Source organism: Cebidichthys violaceus, unplaced genomic scaffold (genome assembly GCF_023349555.1).
Source record: "Cebidichthys violaceus isolate CVI_PGR_0920_01 unplaced genomic scaffold, fCebVio1.0.p SCAF_5, whole genome shotgun sequence".
In the NCBI taxonomy this organism is placed as follows: domain Eukaryota; kingdom Metazoa; phylum Chordata; class Actinopteri; order Perciformes; family Stichaeidae; genus Cebidichthys; species Cebidichthys violaceus.
The window spans coordinates 13,066,076-13,088,601 of NW_027176705.1; the positions used below are offsets into that span (position 1 = coordinate 13,066,076).

General features: G+C 39.2%; 1 protein-coding gene across 4 annotated transcripts in view; it reads left to right on the forward strand.

Moving 5' to 3' along the window:
* Positions 1–22,526, forward strand: part of epha6 (eph receptor A6) — a 51,212-nt gene that overhangs the window by 14,679 nt on the left and 14,007 nt on the right. For 2 of the 4 annotated variants that reach the window (XM_068730125.1, XM_068730126.1), the window contains exons 3-8: positions 3,809–3,937; positions 4,556–4,705; positions 4,811–4,972; positions 5,093–5,321; positions 15,035–15,190; positions 16,185–16,535. In XM_068730125.1, coding sequence (XP_068586226.1) covers positions 3,809–3,937; positions 4,556–4,705; positions 4,811–4,972; positions 5,093–5,321; positions 15,035–15,190; positions 16,185–16,535 — 1,177 coding nt within the window. Of the gene's footprint in view, positions 1–3,808; positions 3,938–4,555; positions 4,973–5,092; positions 5,322–15,034; positions 15,191–16,184; positions 16,536–22,526 lie in introns of all 4 variants that reach the window. The other 2 variants (XM_068730127.1, XM_068730124.1) reach the window with 1 other exon arrangement.

Below are 22,526 nucleotides of genomic sequence, written 5' to 3' on the forward strand. Positions count from 1 at the left end.
CATCTAATACTTCGGTTTATGACCAAAAACCTGAAAAACTATAGACATTCCCATCAACCTCAGCTGTAATTTGCTAATTAGAAAATGTTAGCATGCTAACAAGCTAAACTAAGATAGTACACACTAACATCTACATGCTAGCATTATAATTGTAAGCATGTTAGCATGCTAATATGAGCATTTAGCTCAAAGCACCACCATGGTGCTGAAAAAGATACGTTCACATTTTTGTCCCATACGAACATTAGAACAGTTTCTGCTTGCTGTGACCATAAAACAAATTAGTTGAATTAAATGTTGATTATATAATTAAATATATTATGATCAAATACCAAGAAGTTGCTCCTCCACTTCCAACAGCAATGATATATGCATGATTACTACCTCAGAGTCCACTTATCATAAAGGCACCGGCACAGTATTATTGTCAGGCTGGAGTTCCAAATGAAAGAGGAAGTGATTATGATTGATTAATCATTAGCCACTGGGTGTCTATAGAGCTAATTTAGATAGCTTAATTAATATTAGATTAATTGCTTTTGCACTGTACGCTCAAGTCAAGGTTAAAGTGTTATTAAATAATTTATATTTGAAAACACTCTACCTCACTTGTTTTAATTTCCTCTACAACGCAACTCTGTCTGTCATCTACCTCCCTTGGGTCTCTCTTTGTGCAACACCTTTAAGATATTCGTGTGTCTGTAGGTGTGTGTGTGTGCGTGTGTGTGTGTGTGTTCTAAAAAGAAAAAGTATATGTATATCACATTCAACACAGAAGCTTTGGATGATTTTCTCCTATTGAACATTTAATTTTGTAGAAATCACGGATTCAGAGTTTCTCAAGGTACCAACGTAGTGGCAAGTGAAATCAATCATAAGTGCTTTCAATTTAGCTTATATGCTTTATCACATTATCCATGCTCCAGTCTGTCTTAAATCTTTGAGAAGGCTTCACTCATCTTTATCTTGGAGAAGAATAGGACAAAAAAAACAAGTAAATGTAAAAGTTATCATGTAATCTGTGATATTAACAATAAAAAGATCATTTGTATCTTCACATGTATAGCCTATATTTAGTTTTAACCTGCATTTGTTTAAAACACTTGACATTGTACATTTTTTCCTGAACAAGATGTATTTATGCTATCCGAGCCCGTCTTTTTAGGCAACGTGCTCCCACCCAACACAACAATGAACTTTTAAAAATGTACTCTGTTAATGTAATTGCAGAGTGGGAGGAGTATGTATAAAATAACATGAGCCTCTAGCATGAGCTTCCTCGACCGTTACTTTTTGAACCCTCTCTGCATGTCAAACGAAGAGGAATGTGCAGACTGAACTTCAAGGTAAGAATATATATTTGTATTGTTGTAGAAATTATACAAAATAAACCAGAAGCTTTTTGTGTAATTTAAAACTAGCGTTAGCAAGTGGCTTTAAAATCTTTGCCTCTAGTGTAATTTGAAGCTATTCTGTTTATAAAATAGTTGCTTTATGTGTATTTGAAGCTAACATTAGCCAGTAGTTAGCTTCAAAATAGTTGCTTCTGGTGTAATTTGAAACTAGCTATAGCATGTACAATCTAGGGGCTGTAATGTAATTTGAAGCTGAAGTTAGCAAGTGGATAGAGAGTGACCTGCCCTAGGTTAGAGACAAGGAGACATCCAAGTGCACAACCTACACATTGCTTGATAGACAGAGTATACTTATTCCACATGCAGCAAAAAGTTTTTCTCTGTGTGCTGGCATGCTATGTGTGTGAGGTCTAAGTGAATATTTGAATATCAAAAGTGGCTCATATTCTTCTGTTTCTCTGTGTGCCGGCCAGGGTCCCCTCAAGCTGCACAGATTGAAGGCAGAGTTGCGCTTCCACAAGGCTGAAGTGTTGCCAGCCTTGTCCATGGTGGTGGCTCAGTAAAGAACAACCAACGAGTGAGGTGTAAAGTTGACAATGGACTCTTGAGTAAGCAAGCAACCTGCAGCACAGCTGACCTTTGGCCTTGGACTGCTCTCTCTTCTTCCCAGCCTCTATGACACGGATTGCTTCCCTCCCTCCTTAACCACTATGAGCACAGATATTTCACTTTTGGATTTTTTAGCGTTTTATGATAATAAACTGAGTTTTAAACTTTTCCTGTGATGTGGTCTTTTGCGCCTTGGTGAGACTGGTTGGTCAAATCTGGAATCTGAATGAAAAACTGTCCTTTGTTTGTCTTCTCTTGTGGGGTCGTCCGGGAAAAAGTATTAGACTCGCAGAAAGATAACCAAAAAGAGAGACAGACCAGGGTTTTGATTTTAAAACTTTCTATTTGATACATCACAGGGATGCATAGACAGTGAAAAACAATGTGCAAAAGTGCTTTGAATTCAAAAGTGCAAATGTTTCAGTCCATTTTGGACTTTCCCTGTAACTTTATAATGGTGCTTGCACATTTGGAAATACAAAGTAGATTCCAATTTAAGTAAGTAATATGTAAATCTAGAAAATGAGTAGATTTTAATTAAAAATAGACATTTGAAACTCTTAGAATTAAATAGATCCCTCACTAAAATATGACTAAATAAATGCTAGAATACAAAAAAATTAAGTAGTTTATACAAATACTAGTCTTGATATATGTCAACATTATAATCTAATCTAATCTTTACTTTTTTATTATTTCAGTATATCTAGCAGGATTTTTTTTTATAAAAGCAAAGGTTACATCCTATGCGGAAGTCTTTTACTGGATAGTGACACCCCTTTAATGTGAAATCTATTCAGTAGCTCTGTCCAAATTTAGGGGATGGATCCTGGAAAGGCAGCATTTCCAGACCAAAACCATTGAAATAGGCTGACATGATGTCCCATTGTGAGGATTTCTCCAAATGTGGTCAAGATATGGAGCCTTCTTTAGCTCACTCGTGTGACCTTTACAGCCCTCAGTATACCATGATACATTGTGCACCATCACTTGCTCAATGGAGCATTTGAGTGATCCTTGTTAACTACCCCCTCTGTGGGCTGCATCCTTTGGAGAATCCAGTCTCTGATAAGTGACATGGTTGCAAACTTGTCACTGCAGCTGACCTGATCACAGTGTAGAGAGTGAGCTGTTGTGAACATTACTGTTGTATTAATATTACTGAAATACTGTAGAGACATAACCAAAAGAAGCATTGATTTGAGACGTTGTTCAACCACAGCTTAGGGAATGAATTCCCCTTAGTTTCCTGGGAAACAGAAAAATTACAGCATGTTAACAAATTGAAAGCGCACACAAGTTCTCCCATGGATCTCATGCTCTACAATTATGTCCAGCTGTGTAACTGACACAATCTCAACTGACCAGTTGTTGCCACAGGAGTTGTGAGAAAGAAGTTCTGTCAATACACGTTTGGGCTTTTGAAGCTCCGATCATCACACCGTTAAAGCAGAGCAGACAAATGAGAGCGTCTGGCTGATGCAACAGCTTGAAAACATTGGTGAAACATCGGTGTCTTTCAAACGTCATGTTTTCATAGAAATTAAGTTTTACTACATGCAATAGGTGGTTCACAGTTTCTTATGGAACGGATCTAAAACCAGATCATTCATGGGTGCCTCTATTGTAAGATCCAAACTTACAGTAGGGTCAATACTAATACATTTTCTACAAAATAACATTCTAGTCACTCACACCAATCAACAAATTACGGTTATCTTAGGATCAGTTCACCCAAATGACACTTGATAATGGCACCTATTCATTTTTCAGATTGTATGCAATAATGTTACTCACTAAATACTTTTTAAATGTACTAATATTTGCTTCCTGTATTGTTACAGTGGGATGCTATCACAGAGATGGATGAGCAGAACAGACCCATTCACACCTTCCAGGTTTGCCACGTAATGGAGCCAAACCAGAACAACTGGCTACGGTCTGGATGGATCCAGCGGCAGGCTGCACAGAGGGTCTGGACCACATATCCCTTCCCTAAGACACATTTTACTTTGCAAGACATTTCAATCAAATGAAGTAGTCTTGATTCAGGGCCTGATTGTGACATTGTCTCCAGGCTGGCAAAGTGTCAGGGGAAAATGGCAGACATATACCGAAAAATAACAAAAAAATATGATTTCACGCTGATAGAGAGGATTCCATTGAAGTCAATACAGAACAGTGGATGATAAATCAAAGGTGGTGCAGTATTTCTTCTTTGCACATTGACTGGATTGCTGCTCATTATGTCTGAAACCGAGCTGTATCCCTAACTACCGTTAGTGACAAGACAAGTGACAAGACAAGACAGCAGTAGCCCGGTTGTCTTGAGAGATTTTTGAACGACTAATGTGCACTTTTTTGTGGATTGTATTTTACTCTTTTTACTATTACTTGTTTGTAGTTTTGTGCTGTCTTTTTTGCCTATTTATGATGCTTGCACCTAACTGATTTTTGTATAAGATGTAAACAAAAAGCCTGCCATTGGTCAAGCAATATGTAGAGCTTACTGCAAAATGTCTAATAGGCCTTTATTTGAGATGTTAAATGATCTTGGGATGACTTATTAATTAATCTATATTTTAACGCAGGTATATGTGGAGCTGCGTTTCACCCTGAGAGACTGCAACTCCATTCCTTGGGTGTCTGGTACCTGTAAGGAAACCTTCAACCTCTTTTACCTGCAGACAGAAGAACCGCTCTCTGCAGGGACACGGTTCAGGCCTACTGACTATGCCAAGGTTGGTTATGGGAGCCGCATCATGAAAAAAAGTTCCCTGTTGTGCTACTGGTATGATTCAGTAACAATGAACTTTGCTAATAAGGTGTTTGTTGTTGGCTTCAAGGTGGACACCATAGCGGCAGATGAGAGTTTTACACAGACAGATCTTGGAGATCGGGTTCTCCGCCTCAATACCGAGGTCAGGGAGGTGGGACCGGTGACACAGAGGGGCTTCTACTTGGCCTTCCAGGATGTGGGAGCTTGTATTGCCCTCGTGTCTGTCAAGGTCAGTGAACAGAGGCGGTGCAACTTATGTTGGCATGAGATACAGTTATGAACTTGTCAATTCTATTTCTTTCACAAGACTGGCAGTACTTCAACTTCCTGTTTTTCCATTTCTTATAAGGTGTTCTACAAACGCTGCCCGTCGACTTTAAGGAACCTGGCAGCATTCCCTGACACGGTGCCACATATGGACTCATCCTCTCTGGTGGAAGTAAGGGGCGCATGTGTGGAGAATGCAGAAGAGAGGGACACACCCAAATTGTACTGTGGTGCTGATGGAGACTGGCTGGTACCCCTGGGCCGCTGTGTCTGTAGTATTGGCCACGAGGAGATGGATGGCCACTGCCGGGGTAAGGAGTGTGTTTGTGTTTGTACTCATTTTAGAGCAGAACAGTGAACTAAAGCTGGAAATACAGAGAAGGAATCAAATGGTGAGAGAGAAATGGGGAGACGAGATGAGAAGGCATTGCAAAAACCAATCTCCAGGGCCTCCCCAGTCATCTGCAGCAGTTTGAGTTTACAGAACTACTATTCCCTCCTCTCATTCTAAGATCCTGCATCCTTGTCTGATCCTCTCAATCGTTCTTCATCTCTTCACAGCTCCACCCCTTGCCTCTCATCATCTTCTCTCCTCTCTTGTCCACTCTGTTTTGCTTCACTTACATGCCCCCGCCCCTCCTTCCTCCCTCTGTGTCCCTTTATTTGCTCTGTTTTCATTCCTCCCTTTTAATTCTCACTCTTGCTGCTGTCTCTCATCACCATCCTTTTCTGCTATGAGACCCTAAACAATGTGGATAAGAAGAGATTAGTGTATGTCACTGAGGATTTTCATTTGACATTTCAAAATGGCTCTCACGAGGAACCTTCTGGACTATTTCAATTATTTGGTTCAAATGGGAAAGTCGTTTCTTTTAATATCAAGCTGTTTTGGCTTTCTGCTGTTTATATGTCAGTTGTTGTCTTGATAAATATCATGCTGTGGTAGATAAATGCAAACATTCACCCACATAGCATTTACATAAACACTCTGAAATCGAACAAGTTTGATAAATACCACAAAGTTTCTGTGAAAGGCTTTTTTTTAGGATGCCTCTTCTCTAATTAGTCGTATCAGCATTATCAAAATATGGCCTTTTGTCAGCAAAACAGATTAAGAAAATGTTACAAAAAAAAACTGTTGAGTGGTTCCAGATAGTCTTTGGCCTGGTTTCGCAATTAGACTGTGCCGACAGACTGGGGGGTAGCTGGCTAATTGCCTTCATTTGTTAGTTTCACAGCTAATTTAGCTTGCACCTAGTCTTTTTTAAAACTCCCCCAACCCGCTCTTTTATTTACGAAGCTCAGACTTGCTGTTGTAATTAAGGCAGGTAAAAGGAGCCACACTGCATGATTGCAATTGAAGTGCACCTCCTGTTACTTGCAACATTTTGCAGACTTACAGAAGTCTCAGCTGGTCGGGGTGAAATTCATGTAGTACCCCTGTGGTGATATGGTTACTCAGGTTATTACAGAGAGAACTCCAACAGTCATTAGCACACTTGATATGTAGGGCAGGCTGTTGTATCTCCTTTATTTGCTCTGCGGGTGTAATTTCTCTTTTTATCTCCTGCTCTTTTCTGTGCTTCGTATTTCTCCTTTCTCTCTCTTGCTCTCAATCATCTCAGAGATGTAGTTAAACAACACAGAAGCCTGTCAGGAGAGATTACTGATGAGACGGCAGCTTAGGAGCAGCACTCTCATGGTGTCCCTCGTATATGTCCTGCATCTATATTCTCCCTGTTCCTCCCCTTTGACAGTAGTTGCTGCTCTCGATTGTACTGTAGCTGCAACAGTGTCTAGGGGATCTTGGCAGCCGCTACAATGAACGGGTCGGTAACTCATGTAGCAGGAACCCACTGGACACTTGGAAAACAATGTACGCTTGTCTATTTATTCACTCATAGTGCATGTTCTTTGAACTGACAAAGCTAAGTTGTCAGACACCTCAAGTTGACTGTAGGAGATTTTATGTTGCAATATTGATGTATATATTGCTTGAAACCTATTGAGAAACTGCTCATGCATTAAACAACCAGATTCGAATGTCTGTTTTCAAATAATACAGGAAAATAAGCAGCTGAAAAAGTTATTGTATCACATTTTTGTAAAAATCATGTACAGATCTAATATTGGCAATAAAGCAGTTCTGCTCTTGATTTGCAATGGTCGAATACAACCAGAGATATAAAGGACAGCTATCAAAGTATTAACGCAACAGCAAAAATTCCGACAGTTGACAGATCTTTATCGTCTCACAGTATATATCATCCTGTTGCCCAATGGAACCGATTTCAAGGAGATTTGAGGATGATTCGCCAACACAAATATTTTTCACAAATACTCGTGGTATTCGTTATCTCTAAGACTGCAAGTAGTATTGCCACTGTAGTCTTGATTCTAACCTCGTAAAGCTAGCTGGTTAATTGATAATGACTAACAGCACACAGCTCCTATCACACAGTCATCAGTCACAGTCAGCAGTAAGATAATTGTAATGTAATCCCAAGAATTTAATGCTGCACAATAATACTGTATACGTACATACTAGGGATGCTCGATCAAATATGCCGGATCAGTATCAACGGTGATACTGACTTTATTGATCAGGTATCGTCCATGACTTCAGTGTCGTAAAATTCTGTGTTTCCGCTTCCACATATATTCATTCAGTTTACTTACATGAAAATGATTTTAATGAGTTGAGTTATACAGATATATAATGTGTGGTTTAGAAATCAGTTTCGGTAGACACCTTAAGCTGACCTGAGTAAATGCACCTAAAGTTTGGTTTAGAATTTATTTCAAACTACAAACAACTACAGAGAAATGTAATCCACCGCAATCACGATTTAATTCAGAGGGCATCACATGCAACGGCCATACTGGTATTAAGATTAATTAGTGAGTTGTACACAATTACCTAGTGATTGATGTAGCCAGTCACTACATTACAGTCTCTGTTATGGTAATGCATTACTCACTTACACATATATTTACTGCATGTACAGCATGTCAGCAAAATGCAACATGGAAATAACACATAAAAACTGTTATGAGGCCAACAGTATTCAGTTTTGACGGAGCTAGACCAGCAGTTTCCCCTTCGGTCCACTCTTTGTGTCTGCTAAACATTTCCCAAAGTTATCTCTGCACTGGACATGGACATATTGTCTCACTATGTCTAAAAAGAAAACAAGCATATTTCCCAAAATGGTTGTTCCTTTTTAGATTCACCCTTCTCTGAAATACTGTTGTAGCATCCTGGGTAAAGGAAGCCAGAGCTACTGCTCTATTGGTTACAGTCGGGTTCTATCGAGTTTGATCTTCTCAAACTGCTTCTTTGAACTCATTAACATTAGCTTAGAAGAGGTGATCGATAGTAGGAACACATTATGGTCTTGCAATTAATGATTTATGGCGTTAATGAATATTTTGCATAGTTCTTGCAGAGCTTGTGCTGTAATGAAGATGTGCACTTTGCAAGTAGTTGCAGGAAGTTTAGCCATGAACTTGCGGTGACTTCTGCTTTCTCCTCGTTTTCATTTTGGAACACTGCTTCAAAGGGTACTGTGATCAAAGCTGTCTGAGAGGCAGCATGGGGAAAGAGCAAAAGAGGGAGAGAGAGAGCGAGAGAGTGTGAGAGAGAATAGGGAAAACCCCAGCGCTCTCAAATATAAGCAGAGAGCTGCGCGAACACGTCCATCTTTCCCTCCCAGCTGCCTAAACAAAGGCATCAGCGCTTATCAAACCCTGCTTTCCACCCCAATAGCATTCTGCCAGACTGTTTTGACATCTCAATCGAGTGTTTTATTATTCTATTCCTTTCATTCAGTCTCAGCCACAAGAGGATTACTCAGAGATAGGCTGGTTATATCATGACCTAGATAAGGCAACATCATAGTGCTAACGCATTTTGTTCCACGTCCTTTCGTTACACAATTATATTCAAAAGGAGGCAGTGAATTGTGGGCGAAGCTAATAGAGACGTCTTTTTGAATTTCATTTGAATCTAAATGAATGTGTAGACAAAAACAAAAACCTACCACTAAGCTAACTGATTATGCAATAACTAAAACATCTTCTATATTAAAATATTTTGGTTTAAGCTAAACCTTTTTAGTTGATCATTTTGGCAGCTAACACCTCCTGTACTTTTTATGAAGTCGATACGAACACAGATCAGTTTCTCTTCTTACTGGAAAGATGAATGATTTTCAGAGTCACACACTATAAAGTCCATCAGTGTTTTCCTTTTTCTCTTTGTCCTCTTGACCCATCTGTGTCAGAGTTCTCCGGAAATTGCCAAAACGTAGCTTTCTCACTGATGACCTCTGCTGTCTCAAGACACAGGATTGATTAGTACAAACTAGTGACCTTGAATTCAGGTAAAGTGGAATAGGAAATGATGAAATCAATACATTCTCTTAACTGTATCTGAGCCACTGCTCCCCTCCTCTGTCCATTAAGGACGGTGTTTACTCTGGCCTCTAACGCAGCTCAACCAGACTAGAGCATCACTCATTCTCTGTGAACTTTCCATCTGCATATCAAAGCTGAGAGTCCAGGGTAAACATAGTCTCTGGCTCCATCTGTTTCTGACAACGTAAAGCCAAGAGAAAACTTCCAACTCTACACACCCAAACAACTCAAATTCTCTTGGTTGGCATGTCTTTAATTCCTGCAAATGTGCAATTGATGAACTTCCTTTGCCCCTGTAGGATATCTATTTAAACTCAAATTTCTCACATTCTTAAGTGCTACTGTTGACCTATGCCAAAGTTTAATCACTGCAAGGTCTTTAGAAAAATGTATGTTTTAAGCTGCTCTGATCAAATTGCAATGTGTAATTTAAAAGGGATCACCTGTCGGGATGAACCCAGAGAGAATTACTCTGCAGTTCCCCCTTAGCTCGACAGAGCTTTACAGCATTTTGTAGGTCATTGTTTTGGTTTTCCAGCCTGCAACTTCACTGTTCTGATTCACTCACTGCTCTTATTAGCAATGTTTTCAGCAGGCAGGCAGTCGTTTTAAGCGAAAACACTCTCGAAACCCACTATACAAACCATCACCACTCAGACAAAGTTAGCGACTATTGGTAAAAGTAGTGGAGCATTTAGCAGCTAAAGAGCCAAGTACTCCCCTTAATAGTCTAGTTGGTGGAGACCAAGAGAGGGCAACAAAGTGGGAGATTTTTGGCCACAAAGTCAACTCCAAAAGAATGCAACTATAGCTCCGATCGGCTGCGAGTTGGTAATAGTTGATAATATACTGTATATACGTACAGCTTGTTGCACTGCCCCCAAGTGGCCCAAAAATATATTGCAGGTTTTACTTTAAAATGTTTTACTATATTCTGACATGTAATACTCCAAATGATTAATCAACAAAATAATTTGCAGAATAATTGATAATGGAAAAAATAATCATTGGTTTCGGCCCTGACGCTATTAACTGGTGAAAACGTACCTCCGTCTGCTTCATTTTTTGTATGTTATCTGTCGACAGCAGTATTTGCTCTGAATGGGAATACCTATTTTGTGCCAATATTGCTCCTTGAATAAGAATGTGTTCCATGACGAAAAGCCAAACAGCTGATAGGGTACAAATTGGATCTCATTATGTGCCGGTGTGTGCATATGTGTGTTGGGGGAGATGTTTTCTAACTTTTTGATAGAAATAGTGCTATGAGTATTGTAATTGCTTTTTGGTGGTGATCTTGCCAGCAAACAGCGTAGAGCATGGAGCAGCTGGAAATTCAAATGAATCTGTGTGTTTGTTGCCTTTGGCAGGAGCTCAACATAGGAGGAAAGTAATATCCAAGTGACTGAGGTGCCTCAAAAATTGGAAGCTGGGTGACAAATTACTCTTCCCATTAGGAGCTAAGCAGCAATGCGATTTTGGCGAGGATATATGTCTGTGTGTCAATATTTCATCTCTTTCCTTTTACATATCTTTATACTCAATTATGTCCACCTGTTTATGCAGATTGTTTTTTCCTTGTATCTCTTTCCTTCTTGCATATTTCATTTTCACTCTACCTTGCATGCCATCTCTCATTCGACCTCTACGTCAAAACCACTGAACATTGCTTGATTTAATACTGCAGTGACCTTTTTCCACCAAGTTTTAAGATATATATCGTCACCTTGTTAAAATAATTAAGTCATTTTTTCAAGTTTTTCAGGAAACACAAAAAACTGAGCCATATGTTCAATATATGATATTTTTTAATTATTTTACTCAACAAGGTTATGACAACATATCACTATTAACATACTAATAACAATGTATGTAATTTTTGTAACGAGAAAAAAAAATACTTAGGCAAATTTTTGAACATGCCTGTGTGACTTAAGCAATTTAACACCTTTAATTCTCTCAACTATAAAGCATAACAAACTCACTAACTTAACATAATGCTGAGGAGGCATGTGCATCTCCTCACTTCTCCTTCCAGCTCTACTTTGCTGAGTTCTTGACTGATGCCTATTAATGTGGCAAATTGTCAAAGAAGTGATGACACTCAACAGGCATGATGTGTTTCATTGACTGGAGGTCCTGGAACTTTCTCTCCTTGATTGGCAGAGCACATGGGAACATTCTTATCCATGCTATTGGCTCATTTGGCACCTGTACCCTCTGTGGCAGTGCCTCTCACACAGAGTCCTCTGAGACTCCGTGTGAGACTAAATAACTATGCCGTATTTATAGCCTAGCTTATATTATAGTAAACCTCATCACTTACCAACAGGGGATAAGCTTTGAATCATGGAAATAACTTCAGTGGCTTGGTAGATTTTTCTCCTCCTTGAAGCAGCCGCCATCTTGACAAGCTCGTACAATTGCCTAAGTCACATTGTCTTTTGACTTAGGCAAAATAAAATGGCCTAAGTCTCACTCTTGACATAGGCCAGTATACTAAAGGTGTAGAATCGCATGATCTGTTAAACTGAGGATGTAGGCGATTTTACCAGAGGTGGGCACTATCATAAGGAGTTGATCTAAGCAAAAAAAAACATTTTTGTCAAAAAATGACTTAGGCGATTATTTTAACAAGGTGACGATATGTAAAATAGACAGAATACAGAATAGTTCTAAAGAAAGAAAATTCAAATGGATCAACAATTAGTCCATTAATCGATTAGTCATGCAACAGAAAATCAATTGGACATGACTTTGATAATCCAATAATTGTTGAAGTGTTACAATCAAAAATGTGTGGATTTGCTGCATTTAAGTTGAATATTCTTTTAGTTTTTGACTGTTTATTGGACTAAAAGGGCAATTTTATGATGTCAGCAACTCAGGCATTCAGAAATCAACATTTCATAGACCAAATGAATAAAGATCATTATCAACAGATTCATCTACAACAGATCATTTTTAGTTGTAGCTCTAAATCTGGTGGTGAGGTGAAGCCAGAATTGGTGGTTAAACTTACTGGTGCACTGCGGTGAAAAGAAGCATTCATAAATCTTTCCGTCAAACAAAAAGAAAAGAGGTTGGCAATTTTTACATATTTTTTCAGCTTCAGGTGTCTTTAAATACAATTCATGAACACCTGAAAGCCAATCAAAACAGAGCATTTTCCATGGACAGTCTAGGGCTTACAGTTATATTGACAGTGATAACATGATATAGTTTTAGATTGCTGGGAACAAGAGATGAGATTCATTCCACTCACTATGCATCATTGGTGAAACATTTTGATAGTCAAAGCTCAACAAGATCAATCTCTGATGGACGGGAACAAGGGGAGACGTATTCAACACAGTCCAATTTATCTTTTCTCTCAAAATAGTATATTCCAGGCTGGAGTGACAGGCTGCTCTTCTACAGGTGGTCTCTACGCAGGGAATTGAGGTAGAGAGTGAATTATATTATCAACTGAATGAACAACTGAGCTGGTGATGGCAACAAGTTTCTAGCCTGGGGTAGACTCACGTAACAACAATCTAGCCTGAGGTAGGAAGTCTTATCCTCATTCAACCTGTACTCTCCCACAGGTCACCCAAGCTGACAAACATGTAGATGCTAGAGATACTGCATCAGTTGGTCTGCATTACAATCTGAGGGATTTAGTGTACCTAAAACTACTGAATTTATCAAATTTGAATTTCCATTACTACATGAATATAAGTAGAAGGAGCAATTTAATTCAACTTACTTCCAATTTACCAGGATAGTCAATGCACTAACAATGATTTCTTACAAGAACTACCCAGATACTGGGTAGCAGCTGGACATTACTCATGCAACGTATAGTATAAAACTTATCTCTGTAAAATAAAAAGCGCTTGTATCAACAGAAGGATTATAGTGGTGATAATGCATCATACAACAACAGACTTATGTTATATGGTCTCTGTCTCTGACGATGTGAGGAAGAAAAGAAACAAATGTGGCTCCCTACTCGTAGGTGTTGTGGGGAAATTATTAGAATGCTGAAATTATAAAATCCCTCCGGCTGTCTGCCATGAAGTTTTGATTGAATTTCATTACACCGTCTTATATCTGGCATATTTATTTGATAATTTTGAAATTGTTACCCCACCCACACATATATTCTCATACAAATCACTCTGCAAAAATGATCCCCAGATTCCCAGAATATTATATAATCACATTGTTAGTGTTTTATTTCTCTCTGCTGAGATAAGTCTGGGGAGAAGGAGGCAATCTGCAATGGTTTTGTCATCTTCTGATAAGCCTTAAGGGAAAGAACGAAGCAGAGGACAGCAGGAGGATGGATGGGAAAAGGAAAAATATTGGAAGAAAGATGGAAATAAAAAAATCAAGAAAGGGTGAGATGTGTGGCAGAGCAAAACAGTTAAAGAAAATTGGAGAGATAAGGAAAGGAGAGTTGGTTGAATAGATGGGAAAAAAGGAAACGAAAAGGTCAAACAGGAGAGAACTGGAGGAAGTAATGAGGTCGGAAAGTAAACCGGGGTAAGGGCAGAAAACTGCAGAACACTTAGGTCAGTAGAATGGACCAGGTAAGTGGATGGAGGTTTTAGTCTGAAAGCAGACTATAATTGCATTTTCATAATACATTATTTGTATGTTAATAGCTTTTTTTTTTTAACATGCCAGACAAACAATACCAACTTTCCTTTGTGGGGCTCCAGAATATTTTCCACAACTTGGTGTATACAGTATCTGGAGGCTGAGGTGAGGACGGGCCTTTCATAGCATTGTCACCAGCTCCTGTCCATTGCCTTTCACTGGACACTGTTTTTAGTTGTTAATGTTTCTAACATTCCTGACGACTTTTGGATCGTAACAGGAAGCCTAACATGAACAACCTTTTGCTGTTCAGCCTATTTTTATATAACAACTAAAACATCTAACGTTAAAGGAAATGCCTATTTAGCCTTACTAGACCACAATGAAAAAAAGAAAGAAGATGTGGTGCTGTAGGAGAAATGGGGCCTTACAGGGGTTCGCCGTTTGTTAGACTGGACAATGAACAGCACCTTAAGCATGGGGCGTATACGCCATTAAGGGATAACAGTGATCCACCTAGATCCACTATTCTAAATGTTTCAGTCCCGATAACAATACCTGGGCTTTGGCTATTGGCCGATACTGTGTACCGATCCGATAACAGTGTTTAATTAATAATTCCACTGTGTGGAAGTGACTGGGATCATTCTTTTATGTGTACAGCAACAGGCATCAGGCTTGACTTAAACAATGCTTTCCTAACTTTGTAAAACTAAATGTCACAAGTAAACACATAGATCTAAATTAACTGAATTGTTGTTCATCAAAATAATGGTATCCGATACCAGATCGGCCCATCGTCACCGATACCCAATCCAGCTATTTGAGGCAGTAATGGACCGATATTAGTATCGGTGCATCTCCAATAGTACCTCAAAAATAATAATGTCAGACCACAGGTGAGGGGAGAAGCAGCTGGAAATGTAATTAAATGTGTGTGTGCTGATGTAAATGCAATTGCACGAGGAACATTGAACTTGTGTAATTGGCTTCTTCCTGCCCCTCTCTTTTTCCCCAGCTTGTAGGCCTGGCTTCTTCAAGGCATATGCTGGGAACACTGAATGCTCCAAGTGTCCTCCACATAGCTCCAGCCATGACCAGGCCGCCACCATCTGTCACTGCGACAAAGGCTTCTACAGAGCTATCAAAGACTCCTCCACCATGGCTTGTACAAGTCAGTAAAGTAGTTACTAAAACTCTTTCTTTCTGCTGGGTCATTCTTAGTTCCTGTTTGCATGTCTGCCATTTATTTTGGTCATCCCATCCCTCCCCAATCCATTTGCACTTTTTTATTTTAGCAAGATGATTAAGCTAAATTTAGATCTATCCTCCATAACTATAATCCTCAGTATTTAAATAAAAACAAAAAAATCAATTATGATGTACCTCATTTATACCATAAAACATTCTGAGAGTAGCATCCATGTAATTGACAAGTAGCATGCTGGAATTAAAGAGTTAGGGCGCTCTGAAAGCTTACCACCCACACTAGCTAACACATATTTAAAGACACACTCACTCACTCACTCACTCACTCACTCACACTAACTTCAGTTCTGGTCACTTTGCCAAACCAGGCATTGCAGAGTTTTGAAAATTGGAAAAACATCAGATCTGTGTACTATCCAGGAAATTGATACACAGGCTGTTAGAATAAAATACTGCAAAATAGGTTGAAAACCAACCATCTACCCAAACACCCACTTACCTACGCACATCGCACACACATCACATGACAGATTCACATTCTTGCTGCTTTTGGTGATCATGTGCCCAATTAAGCTTCATTCACTATAGGTCAGATGAGTGGTATATTTGCTGTTTGCTTAATACTGGTTCTTGCATACAAACCTGCATTTTTGCACAGTAGTATTCCACAAGTACGGTGTTATTGCTGCTTATTTAATAATTTTTTGTTATACCGTAGTGTGTCTACGGTATACCAAAAAATATAGCTGGTTATATATCTTAGTGGATCTCCCAAGAGGTCTAAAGAATCTCAAATGGCACCATTGGTCATAGATCATGGGTTTTGGTTGACTCTATTCAATCAGGCAATAACCACACCCCTCTACATGTGTCATGCTGTATTTGCACAATACCTGATAAAGTGATCAGTGCGTTATCAATGAGTAATCTCTCTCTGATTGTCTTTTCTTTCCCTCCAGGGCCTCCATCGGCTCCCAGGAACCTGGTCTCATTGATCAATGACACGGCTCTCTTCTTGCAGTGGATGCCTCCCAGCGACACAGGAGGCAGGAAGGACATCACTTACAACATCCTGTGCCAGCGCTGTGATGGAAGAGACGGCGACAGTGGCGTGACACAGTGTGAGCCATGTGAGCCAGACCTGCGGTTCATGCCACGACCGCTTAGTCTGACCGGTACCTCAGTGGCAATACTAGATTTTGCGACGCACGCTAACTACACCTTCCATGTAGAGGCGGCAAACGGCGTCTCTGGGCTGGGGGTGTCTGCACGGTCACTGGCGAATGTTACCGTCAATACACAGCAAGCTGGTGAGTTGCAGAGCTTTTGTTCACTTCAGTGCTACTTTACAGTTCTGTTTGATTCACTGTCTTCAAATCCAGCTGTGGCAATGATGACAAGCAAATGTACCTCCCGCAGAATTATCGGGGTGAATTATGTTGATATTCTTGACTTGGATAAGATTTACAATTAATTACTAATTTCATGAGTAAACAGATTAAACAGAGAGTGAATTAATTGATAAATCCATCAACAGACAATTAATTGCAAACATTTTAGACATTTATTAAGCAAAAATGCCAAGCATTTCTGTTTCTCATCACTGTGATTGAAATACCTCGGGTTTTGGACCGGTGGTCGCGCAAAAAAGCAAATCAGAGACCTCACAATGGTCTTATTTTAACACTATTTTCTGTTTCAACTATAACTTTACAACATATTTAAAAGACTAATAATGAAAACAGTTGTTAGTTGTGGCCATGGATTTTATAATTAAAGAAATCAATTTTAAAACATTTTGCAGGGCTGAAATAGTACATGGTAAGCTAAAAATATTGCGACACATTCATCATGTTAATCCTGCTGGCACGGGCAAAATGGCCATCTGGAAAGGTGGGAATTTTCCCGGTGGACCACTCAGCTGGGATGGCAGGGAGCCAAGCAAAACCGGTAAAATAATGTTTACAAACAAGCAGGTTACTTCATCACAGGTTTATCTCGCCGCTATACAAAAATACACCTAACTACTTAACTCACATGAGCATTAACAAAGTGTTGCCCAAAAATACTGAATTGATTTATAACAGGATGTGGAAAAATAGTCCACAATTTACCTTTTGGGGCATTTGTCGGATTAAATGTGGACTGGATGTGAGGGACCATGTATAGTGATACCTGGTAATATGACTGTCCTCTGTGTTTAATCAATTACACTGTATCTCAAGGCTTTGAGTTGAGTTCAGCAACCTTGGTGCATAACTATTGATTGAGTTGTTTTTTGTTTACAAGACATCTGCAGTTTATGTATCCCATTTGTTGCCCTTCTGGTGGACAGATTGTTGAGAGTTAACATTCAACTAGCCACATTAGCTCTAAAATATTAATATAGGTTAAATGTGCATGCTTATGCTTGACATATGCAGATGCTGTAGTTACATAATATCAGATTTTTAGCTCATAAATACTGTGTTTGCATGGGAGCAGATTGAGATATTTATGCTATAGTTGCAGGACCGTTTATTTATTCTGCAGCTAGATTTGCCATTCTCCCTTCTGAAAACCCGTGTCTTTTTCCACAGTCTTTGTCTTTCCGTTCAGCTTCATGTGTCAAAAAGTGAAACACAACTCTGACCCTTGAATAGCTGACAGAGCCATTATGACCTGAATCTAGTCCTAATTAGCAATATCCGGCTGACCTGAGATCAACTACTGATAGAAGTTCTCAAGGAAGCACTTTCTTTGGCTTGAATTGGGAAAAATAAGAGACCTGAGTGTTCTAGTGACTGCTGGATCCTGAACCTGATATTTTAAGGGCAAGAATATTGATGGCATGATTGATGGAGAAGGTTGAAATGAAAGAAGAAAAGGGAGTGGATTAATACATTATACTGGGATGTATGTGCACATTTTCTAGCAAGCCATGAATGTCTGATGATAACAAGACACAGTCATCAGTGGCTCAGAAATAAAAATAGGGAATTATCCGTGCTAAATCGTCTTTGTGTGTGATAATAGGCTGCCATGATTGTAGCCGTAAGATTGTTGCAGTTTGTCATTTGTATTCTGCAGACTGAAATGAAGTGCAAAAAAACATACATATCATACAACAGTTTATCTAATTTTCCACTATTTGTGTTTTTGAGACAACAAGCTGAAAGTTTAGTCTGCAATTACAGCCAATCTGTAGGCTTACAGATGGCTGTTTGTCCAATTATGTGTACAATAGATGGCAGGAACAAAGTCTCTTATCTGGTCTGAATTCTCAGTCTCAGTTTTGTGGTATCTTGATCAGAATGGTGCTATTTAAACAAGACTGTCGATGCTAGCATTCTGGTGTTTAGCAAGTTTAATTTGAACCATGTTCACTAGCTTAGTTTAGCGTGTTAGCATGCTAACTTTTACTAATTAGTACAATACATTAAATAAAGCTACTGTTGAATGTTTTGCAGTTTTTAGTTTGCAGTTATTTAGAAGTAAATAAAATGATTTGCCAAAATACACAATTTTGACCTGATGGTGGCGCTAGAGGAAAAGTCAGGAGATCACCAAAGTCGGTAAGATTCATCCTGAGGAGGAACATGAATGGGCGTATGTATTTCATGGCAATCAATTCAGTAGTTATATATTTTAGTCTGGACCAAAGTGGTGGACCAGCACCAGACTTTGTTAAATTAAAAAATATTACCATTTTCTTTCTATCAAGTTAATATCATTTTTTTACCAACCCTTTTGTGTTTATTGGCTCTTCTTTTTAGGATTTAGTATATTTGGGTTTCTGCTTCTCTCAGTTTCTCAGGTACTATGGAGTGTATGGTTGCTAAGGTCTTAATGAAATATCACCGTCATTCAAGAGAAGTTAATTCAACGATTCAGTCAATTTACTTCAACAGTCATTTATTGTGGCTTCTCCCCTATAGTATACAGTGAAAACTAATCAATATTGAAACAAATATTTTGCTGATAGGCTGTCATCATACCATGGAAACCAGACGTCTGGTGTGTTTGTGTCACTTCACACCCATCTCTGTGGCAAAAGCAGCTCGACTGACGAGAGGAAGTTGTAATAATCTCTGTCGAGGAGGAGAAGAAGCCTGTGGGGATGTTTTCATTAGGATGTTTAGAATGGATTAACTTGTCAAACTGCCTCTCCAGGTAGACACACTGTATGCACACACAGCCAGGCAAGCATGCAAATAAGCAGGCAAACAAATCCATACACATATGACATTCGCACACACATTCGCTTCACCCATGTGTACCACCTACAGCCGTGCACATGGTCTGTTGGTCATTTCCCAGCTCTTCGCGGTGCTCACTCTCGTTTTTCTTTCTCCCACACACAGGGATCATTTTTTTGTAGTTCATTGGACTGAAATGTTTACATAAATCCACCGGTAATTCTTCTAAATAACTCCCACACTACTATTGAACAGGTAGCATGCATGTGGTATTTAATGTGTATTTTAGCTGTACATAGAGGAAACTCTTTCAAGAAGCCTCTTGATGAGGCCATGTAATAACAGACCAATATTAGGTGGTTGTTAAATGCAAAGCATCCGTCAAGCACTCAAAGAAGCACTATAGGTTCAGATGAGGTAGAGCGCTCGTTGAGCTGGGCCAGAGGCTTTTTATAAATCTGCGCTTGTCTAAACTTTTGTTTGGATGGACTTTGGATGGACAGGCTCATTGCCAATTAACACATTTGCTGAAAGATGATTCATGTAATTGATTGTGATATTATGTCAATGATGGAAAGATAGCCAATCAAAAGCAGAAATAGCAATTAACAGATTTTTTTTGTGTGTGTGTATGAAGGAGGGGACACCATTTATTTTCTGTTGGCATGCTATCTGTTTGTAAATTGCATATTAATGTCTCATTATTCTTTTAATGATGCTAAACCTTCTCTTCCCTAATGCCGGTGTGCTTGTCTAACCTTGATAAGTTATAATACCCAGTTTAGCAATATGTATGATCGCTCTGTCTTTGAACAGAGTGGAGTGTTTATTGCCTTTGTCGACGATATGATACACTGGAGTTATCATTCAGTTTTGTAGCAGTGAGAGCTGAGCAATGTTTATTTAGTCACAGATTCTCAGAAGACACATTTAATCATCTGGAATGCCTCTTTGTGTGCGCACTTAATTTCACTTTGCAAAGCAGGAGGCTTGTTGAAGCTGATGAAGGTCAGCAGCTGTTGTCCTAACGCCTCTCAAGGCAGCAACGCAGAGCAGTGTGAGCAGGATGATCTCTGTGTTTACGAACAGCGAACTGCACTCCGCTCAAAAACACTGTAGTTATTGCTCAGCGGAGCGTTTCTCACCGACCATTCCTCCCACAAAGTTCACTGCAGCATTCTGTGACGAGGCAGAGAGAAATCACTGCAAATTTGTCTGAGGTGTTTGCTGCACAGAGGAACAATGTGATCCTGTGACAGGAGCAGAGCGACAACCACAAAGACAGACTCACTCTGTGATAAAAGCTTGTGTCCTAGACTGGTAGAGGCTGAAAATGACGCTATTGAGCCTTTGAAAGTTTGGAAAAAAAAAGATTACACTTGTGAAGTTTTCATGTGTTTGGGTTGGTGGCACACGTTTTATATTTGTGAAGCTGAAAGAATCTAAATTAATTGAATTACATATCTAATCGAATCAAATCATTCGCAAAATGATTTAATGATGCATTGATTCTGAGATAATCAAAATCGAATAGCTGCCGGTCTAAATGGTGAAATCCCTACGGAGTTGTGCTCATTGTCTTTCAGTTAACTCAAGGCTCTACTGCTCTGCTACTGCTTCCACAGATCACACTAGTCTTTAAAATCAGATCCACTTCTTAGTAATAAGTCTCATTGGTATTTTTTTGTATTGTCAGCTGACTCATTGTTGGTCATATTTGACAATAGCAAAAGTTTGAACAATCAGTGAGTTTTTAGGTCACTTCACGTTTATGAGCATTTCTAGCCTGTGGTTTGCAGTTTGATTACAGCTTCACGCGAACGGTGACTTCATCACCATGACATCATTTTAGGATTGACAAATATTAGAGAGCCTACCCTCCAATCTGACATTGAGCCAGTCGATGCTGTTGGCCCTTTTTTTTTTAACATCTATGCCTCTCCACGGCATAAATGTTTGTTTTCGCGCTGTCTGGCACTGTTGGTACTATCAATCAATTAGGGCTGTTTTCCTAATTGATTCCCCTCATCTTTCTTCTTATTCAACAATCAAGAAACCACAAGCCGTCAATGCCAGTACAAGGCGAAGAACGACAGTTGCAGCTTTTCAGGAGAATTCCCAATGTGTGTTCTGAGCATATTTTGACTCTATTTAACAGTGCATAACATTGTTAACATCTTTCCGCAATGTTTTGAGATTAAGAACCAAGATTTCTAGATAGTTCTTGTACGTGAACATTTGCTTTTTATAATCCTTACAAGCGTTCACACTATTAGAACACTATCAATGTTTAAATGTACATATATAGTATACTGTAAATGTCAATGTGACTGGTGTGCTGTATGTATTTCTATGGGCTGCTGACAAGTTGAAACATTTGGGTAAAAGGGTCCTGAGGAGAGGTTTATGTATTTAACCTTTACTCAAGTCTATCTCACTTCTGAATGTTTACTATTCTATTTTTGTTTTGTTTTAGCTTTGGTATCTTCATCACCCTTCATCAACATTTTTTCCTTTACAAAACAATAACAAGAGTCAAGCAAAGGTCACACATTCTAAATCCATGTGTAAACATTTCCCAATGTTTTGCAGTGCCCTGATTCAGGAGATTTTCTCTGTTTTACTTTGTTCTCTTCCTCTTTCCCCCAGTGCATTCCCTTTCTGTTTTCATCTCCTTTGCTGTGGGAATAAGGCTGACGTCTATTTATATACTCAGATGCTGGGGAGATGCAACCTCGTGGGATTTCTTTACAGCTCTCCCTGTTAACTCTTTCTATCTTCTACCCCTCCTTTATCTTTCTTCATCTATAGATGAGGGTTAACCTATTTTCAGATGTTGCCAATAAACCATCTATAAAGTTAATTTGCTCTCCATTATCTTTTGACGTGTGAATCGTGATCAAACTGTAATGACCGCAACGGCTTCTTTGAGCCGCTCATACATAGCAGTAGGTTTCTAACCAACGGATTGATTCATCCTGCACCTAAAATAGCTTCTTGCGTAAGTGTTCTGAGGGTTTTTATAGAGTTTCTCACAAAAATGTCCATGCACAGAAAAGCCCACTGCTCAAGCACCGTTACACACACACACACACACACACACACACACACACACACACACAC